At 38.5% G+C, this 7,926-nt stretch overlaps 1 protein-coding gene across 10 annotated transcripts in view; it reads right to left on the bottom strand.

Moving 5' to 3' along the window:
* Positions 1–2,115: 2,115 nt before the first annotated feature.
* The window catches only part of kank1a (KN motif and ankyrin repeat domains 1a), a 247,080-nt gene continuing 241,269 nt past the window's right edge, over positions 2,116–7,926 (bottom strand). For all 10 annotated transcript variants that reach the window (XM_043718316.1, XM_043718240.1, XM_043718288.1 and 7 more), the window contains 2 exons: positions 3,926–4,024; positions 2,116–3,086 (listed from right to left, as the gene is read on the bottom strand). In XM_043718316.1, the coding sequence (XP_043574251.1) occupies positions 3,024–3,086; positions 3,926–4,024 (162 nt within the window). In that variant the 3' untranslated portion in view covers positions 2,116–3,023. The remainder of the gene's footprint in view (positions 3,087–3,925; positions 4,025–7,926) is intronic.

The raw sequence follows: 7,926 nt of genomic DNA, 5'->3' as shown, positions 1-7,926 counted from the left end.
AGAGAGCAGGTGGTTAGTCATTTGGGGACAGAGTGTGGAATCCCATCAATGTCCATGAATGTTCTCAGCAGCATTTCAGTAAGCAGAGTTCATTTTTAAGCATTGTAAACAAGACATGATCAGTGTTAGAAAAATTACATCAAAGACATGTTTCCATCAGGACTTTGAGATCTCCTTTGGATAATCCGAAATTCAGATAATTGAGGTTCCTCTTTACAAGGGGAATTGAACATCAAAGTAAGGATGTTATGCTTCCAGGATATTGGGGAGATAACATTGCAAATACCATGTGGTGTCCTTATTTAAGGAAGGATGTAGATGCATTGGAGACAGTTTAGGGGAAGATACAAGTAATGAATCTTGAAATGAGTAGCTTGTCTTATGAGGAAAGGTTAGACAAATTGGGCTTGTTTACACTTGGATTTGGAAGAGTGAAGGGTGACTTGATTGAAGTCTGTCTGGTTCTGAATGGCCTTGACGTAGGAAATGGACAAGATGTTTCCACATGGCTAAATGCAGAAGTAGGGTCCATGGCTCAATAAGAGGGGCTGCCCAGACATGAGGAGAATGATTTTCTCTCCGGGAAATGAAACTCTCTGCGACAGAAGGCTGTAGATGTGCAATCATTGAATATTTCCACAGCAACAGTAGGTAGACATTAGGCAAGGGAATCAAAGCTTGCAGCTTCTCTCTTGGCATGGGAAATAACATAATGCATCTCAGCAAATGCCAGCAGAGGGGGCCCTGGGGATCAGCAGAGTTTGATATGTTTGGATCATGATTCAGAGAGAAAGACCTTCAAGCTGCATTAAGAATTAGAAGGATGGGGGGATCCAAGATGGCGGCGACCCAGTAAGACTGAGTCTATAGTGCTCCTCCCAAGACTTGGGCACAGTGGGTCACCTACCCCTGTTAAATTTCTAATAAAAATATCTATATAAAAAAAAAGAATTAGAAGGATGCCTGGCTTATAATACTTCCTCATTTGAGTTGATGTTAGCAGTAACTGGGAAAAAAATGACCATGAGCATAATGGTCACTTACATTCTCACATTTCCTGTTTGCCTGGCATCAAACTCTAAAGTAATTCTCACCACAAGCACTAAGAAAAAAAACGTTTTCTTATGTGGTAAAGAAAGCAGTATTGAACACTCAGAGGCATATTCCACTGAATAGCTTACTGTGATTGCATTTTGCTTTCACTGGGGAGCTCCAGGATGTAGAGGAAACCCATGAAGCTAAAATGAGCAATATCATGTTGCTATCTCTTCAATTAACACATTTAGTAGCTATCTGTCTCTCCCACCGGGCTTGATTACACACAGCAGTTTGTACTGCAGTAAAATCTAAATGTTAACAACTTCTGGATGCAATGTTAATTTCATCAGTTTTTAACTCTCACCCATTCCTAAAGCCCCATCTATGGCTCCTGCAGATCAAAATTCAGGCCAATGGCATTAAACTTAGATAATGTTTGATTATATTTCTCATGCAATTAACAACTGAGGGGCGGTAATGGCCTCGTGGTATTATCACGAGGCTGCTACTCCAGAGATCTTGGTAATGTTCTGGGTTCTAGGAACAAATCCCACCATAGCAGATGATAGAATTTGAATTCAATAAATGTCTGGGATTAAGAGTCTAATGATGATCATTGTCAATTGTCAGGAAAAACCCATCTGGTTCACTAATGTCCATTTGGGAAGGAAACTGCCATCCTTACTTGGTCTGGCCTCCATGTGACTCCACACCATAGCAATGTGGTTGACACTTAACTGCCCTCTGGGCAATTAGGGATGGGCGATCAATGTCCAGTGACATCCACATCCCACGAATGAATTAAAAAGAAAATCAATCAGTTTTGCTGTTAACATAGGCATTGGGATGTGGGATGCATTGTTGTCGATATCAATCAAGAATTACATGTAACAGGTGTTGCTGAAAACAGTCTCTATACTACTGTAGACAAATCTGATTGAGCCTTTTAGCCAATGGAGACTTGCTCAGTCCTCCCTCTCTAATTCTGTCAAATGAACAGCACAAAACCCCAGGCCATTGAAACAGATTCTAATAGGAATTATAAAATGGCATTAATAAGCAAAGCAAACAAGAGAATTAGCATCATGTCGCTTTTATTCTGAAAATATGGCAAGGATCTAAGGCACTTCAAACTTTTAAATACACACATGACAACTTTAAAGGTGACAAGATTGCAGTCTTTATAAATATGCACAGAAAACCATGTACAGGCTTTAATTGAAAGACAGGTTGATATACAAATAATACCTCAAATATCACTAAAACCAAATTAGATACAGTGATGTAAACAATTTCTAAAAAGAATTAAAAAGCTATGTTCAATAGGAAATTATTCTTCATGTAAATTCATCTTTATTTGGGTGTATAAAATAGTTTGAAAATACTGTATAACTCAATTTTGAACAGGTACAAATGATTTTGTTTGATATATAAAAAAGTTCCATATCTTTCTGCAGTTAAGGGAAAGCTAAACAAAGGCCATCCCTCACAACACTTAAATTTTCACGTTACCAACTCAATTGTATAATTTCAAATATTATAAATACAATGTAGAGATTTAAAATAATGTCATTAATATCATGACACTTGTTTTAATGAACGTTTTTACAGACAAAATATAGATTACAACTAATAGTGGATGCATGAAAAGGAGAAAGCTAAATAATTCCTTGCAGTGTTCACTGTAGTCTAACACAGGGGGATAAGACAATATTCAAAACAGAGACAAAAAAAAGCTTGCAACAGCAGCATTGGATGAGGCGATAGTCAAGCTGAGTGTATAATGAAGACTTTATAATGCCAGCCTCCACAACACTTTCCAGTTTAGTTGCTGGTCAGTAGATTGGCAGAGCTACCTCTTTTGTACTATTGCTAAAAAACGTTATGCTGGTGAGCTCAGGCACACATTTACATTCAGTGTCTGTCAATATTAACAAGGTTACATAGCAGCTTAATAGAAAGGACTGAGTCAATGGCAGGTAGGATCAATCAAATTTGCTTCGTCTTGTTGGACTTGGAGAGGTTTTCCTTCCGAGCCTGGGTGTACCCTAGAAAACAAATACACAGGTTTACAAATTTAGACTTTATCGTGTTTTCAATGAAAAATATGTCCTGAACAATTATGCAGAGATAGGAGGAAAAAGCATGGGACTGGCATGAGGGAAAGATATTGGCTTGAACAGTCAGTACTAACACAGTGGGCTGAATGGCCTCCTTCTATACCATAACAATTCTGTGATTAGTTAAACTAACTGTAGCTTTGCAGTAATATCTAATACAGCCATTCTTGTGCTCAATGCTTGAATCAATTTTGGAAATATTTGAATACACATACAAATTCCATTCAACCCTGTGCTAATAGAGTACTTGGATATTTTACTCCCATTTTGTTAATTAAGTTATTTAGCTATTTAAGTTATCTAGCTTTTAGTCATTTGCTATTAAGTACAGCATTAGATGAAGAATGTATTCTGTTAAATGCATTGGTCTGCCTAGAATTATCTGTAATAAACTTATTGATGAAGTTGCACACTGTAACAAGGTGAAACTCCAACTGACAGTGAGAGTCATACACAGAATTTTCCAGATTGAAGGTTCTAGCCTTACTGTCCTGTTACAGAAAGCATCAACCTCAGACACTCCCATCACTGGGCAAATGGAATAAATAGCATTGGTTAGGCTAAGCTGTTCATATACCAAGTAACATTGTTCTTCAGTATGGCTGGAGTTCAAAAAAGGGAAGAAAAAGTTTAACTAAATTAGGCTGCTGTAAAACCAAGGAAACTTAACTAACCAAGTGCAGCATCTTTTTTTACATTGAAGTGTATGTATCATTTAAGCCTAGATGTAATCATATTATTAATTTAAAAGAAAAATATGTACTTACCGGTGACTGAGCTTTAGAAAAGTTGACATGAGCATACAGCAAGACTCCGATATCTTTATGACCAGCTTCTAGAGCAATAGACAAAGCTGTACTACCATCCTGAATGAAAGGAGGAATTGTGTTCAATTACATAATGAATCCAAAATGGACATACCCTTGTATACATTAAAAACTCAACTCTACTTTTATTTTGAAAGCAATCCTTGACAAATACCAGTAAATCTATTGTATTAATAAAATGCATTTTATTTGCATCACAATAGTGTTTTGACTAGTAAAACCAAACTACATGGAAATATGGGTAGATCATCCACTAAGGAACAAATCAGAAATAACCTTTTTTGGTGGGGGTGAAAGACGCTGATTAACATCTTAGGTGCTAGTTCTTTAATTGTCTCAAATGTGCTTCACAAATATAGACAACAGCTTTCCATCAATGTAAGTATTTGTTACCCATATCTGAGCAGTTGACAGCTGCATATTCAATAGCTGGGCTGTTGGTTGAAAAGTGAAAATGGCCCAAATGTCTAACAAACCACAATGACTTTAATATTTCCAAAAACACTCACTGCAGACAGTTATTTACACGACTGAAATCTCATGTGTGCATATTATGAAAGACAGATCTCCTAAAACTGATGGTAAGTTACCAGACAACATCAGAATGGTCTTCCTTGGAATCAATCTATGGAAAGCGACTGGCCCAGATGATGTCTCCAGCCGTGCACTCAGACCCAGCCTGGACCAGCTGGCGGAGGTATTCACAGACATCTTCAAGCTCTCCCTCCTTCAAGCCAAAGTCCCCACCTGCTTCAAGAAGGCCACCATCATCCCCGTACCTAAGAAACGAGCCTTAATAACTACCGCCCAGTGACTCTGACGTCAATCATCATGAAGTGCTTCGAGAGGCTGGTCATGGCCCACATCAACTCCAGTTTCCCAGCCTGCCTCAATCCCCCACAATTTGCTGACCAATGTAAAACGGCAGATGCCATGTCCCTCGCCCTGCACTCATCCCTGGAACATCTGGACAACAGGGAGATCAATGTCACACACTTGCTCATTGACTGCAGCTTCACTTTCAACAAAATTATCACTTGCAGATTGATCTCAAAATTCCCAGACATAGATCTTGGCTCCGCCCTCTGTAATTGGATCCTCAGTTTCCTGACCCACAGACTGCAATCAGTGAAAATAGACACTCAACATTGGAGCCCTCCAATGATGTGTCCCAGCCCCCTACTGTACTCCCTGTACACCCATGACTGCGTTGCTAAATTCCAAACAAACAGCATCTGCAAGTTCACTAATGACACCACCATAGTAGGAGGGATATCTAACAACAAGTCAAAAATACAGAATGGAGATAGAGGGCTTGGTGACATAGTACAATGAGAACAAACTCGCTCTCAACATCTGCAAAACTAAAGAACTTTACCATTGACTTCAGAAAGGAAGATGGAGAACACGCTCCCATCTACTTCAATGGAATTGAAGTTGAGCGGGTGGACAGTATCAAGTTTCTTGGAGTGACAATAACCGAGAACCTGTCCTGGACTTCCCACATAGGTACGAAGGTCAAGAAGGCACAACAATGCCTCTTCTTCCTCAGGCAGCTTAGGAATTTTGGCATGCCCATACGGACCCTCACCAACATTTACAGATGCACCACAAAAAGCATATTGTCCAGGTGCGGCAACTGCTCTATCTAGGACCGTAGGAAACTACAGAAGCTTGTGTGCCTAGCCCAGACCACCATGGAAGCCAATCTTCCATCTACATGGCTCACTGTCGCAGAAAGGCTGCCAACATTAAAGACCCTTCCCACCCCAGTAATGATCTCCTCCAACCTCTTCTATCAGGCAGAAGATACAGAAGCCTGAACACAAGCACCAGCAGGTTCAGGAACAGCTTCTTCCCTGCTGTTATTAGATTGCTGAATGGGCTCTCTAGCTTAAAATAATGTTTATCTTGCTAACGTTGATCTTGCTTAGCACGCACTCTGTTCGATGTAACCTGTATGCCTCTGTCTAAGTCTATTTACAGCCTCTGATCTGTACATCTCTTGCTTAGTATGATCTGCCCGTACTGCTCGTAAACAAAACTTTTCATTGTACTTTGATACGTGACAATAAAATAATTAATCCCGAGTTCCATATGACAGAAATGACATTTATGTATTGACTTTGTCAGGAATTGCAATAGTAGTAGACTCGCCAACTTTAAGGGCATTTAAATGGTTATTGGATAAACATATGGATGAAAATGGAATAGTGTAGGTTAGATCGGCTTCAGATTTGTTCCACAAGTTGGCACAACATCGAAGGCCGAAGGGTCTGTACTGCGCTGTAATATTCTATGTTCTATAGTTGTGCCCTGTGAGTGAACATAAAACCGAACCAATGCTGTGCACTTGATATAATCTCTGATTATACTAACTATATTCTTATGACAGAGCGGTGTAAAGTAGCTGTCCCAGAACAGCGCAAAAATCACAAATCAAAGTGATGAAAAAATTGTAAACCACTCTTTTTCTGGTGAATTCCACCCATCTGTTATTAAGTATTTAATGGGACTTGATCTTAGCAAAGAAAAGGGGTAATGCTATCCCTTGATTTAAGTTTAAGTTTAGGCTGGCTGTAAAACATTGAATTAGATACAAAAAATACATTCCTCAGAGCTGATTGATGTTAGTTATTTGCGTTTTCAAAGAGATTATGTTTCTAATACAAATTCTTTATAAAGTATAGAATATAGGAACATTTAGTACAATTTGATTTTGAAACATAATTTAGTGTAATACCTTTGATCTATCAGCCAGGAATGGAAGCATCTGAGAGGCAAGACACAAAGTCATAAATGGTATAGAAGTGAAGATAACCCAAAATACTACCGTAAAGTAACTAACAGAAATAGGGCAAATAGATAAATAATAAAAACTAATCAGCAGCTTTTGGAATAGTCTCGAGGAAAAAGCAAAAATTTTGCAAAAGATGTAACAAATTTAAGATTGCTCTTGATAGATCAATTTAAATAAAATTAATAGTCTACCTTATGAGCATGTTCCTCATTCATGCATATTTTATGAAGTGTAAAAATTGTTGCTAATCTTAGTAAATATGGATTTAATTGATATTCTGAAGCTCCATTTAACCAGTCCTTTTCATGACAAACTGAAGAACATGCAATACAGGAATTCTGGGGAAGCATTGTGCAGAGGGGATTTACCAGGATGTTGCCTGGTATGGAGGGAAGGTCTTATGAGGAAAGGCTGAGGTACTGGAGACTGTTTTTGTTAGAGAGAAGGTTGAGAGCCGGCTTAATAGAAACATATAAGATGATCAGAGGATTAGATAGGGTGGACAGTGAGAGCCTTTTTCCTTGGATGGTGATGGCTAGCATGAGGGGACATAGCTTTAAATTGAGGAGTGATAGATATAGGACAAATGTCAGAGGTAGTTTCTTTACTAAGAATAGTAAGGGTGTGGAACGTACTGCCTACAATAGTAGTGGACTCACCAACACTAAGGGCATTTAAATAGTCATTGGATAAACATATGGATGATTGGTTTCACAGGTCGGTGCAACATCAAGGGCCGTAGGGCCTGTACAGCGCTGTAACGTTCTATGTTCTATAACCTATACAGTAGCTAGGGAACAGTCGAACACAATTTTTACATCAATAGATTTCAAAGCATTTTCCTTCAAGATTGTAAACTTGTTAGTAACCAATATCTGTTGCATTTTTCAATTCTGCTATTAAGATATTTTTGTAGATTTTACATTAAAAAACTGTCGATTTTCAGAATGTATCCAAGTAATTTTGCTGTAATTTACAATTAGCCTCAAATTTCTCCCTCAAACCAAAAACAGCAATACCTTGCACAATTTTCGTTGGTAAGGAAAGCTTTCCAGTATCTCACTCCTGATTGTTCTTTGTGAGAGCTTAGCCAGTGACAGCCAACCTAGCCTCATCACAACCTAGCCTAACCGTCATCTTA

This window comes from Chiloscyllium plagiosum, chromosome 2, assembly GCF_004010195.1.
Source record: "Chiloscyllium plagiosum isolate BGI_BamShark_2017 chromosome 2, ASM401019v2, whole genome shotgun sequence".
NCBI classification, from domain to species: domain Eukaryota; kingdom Metazoa; phylum Chordata; class Chondrichthyes; order Orectolobiformes; family Hemiscylliidae; genus Chiloscyllium; species Chiloscyllium plagiosum.
This window is presented reverse-complemented; position numbering and strand designations above follow the sequence as displayed.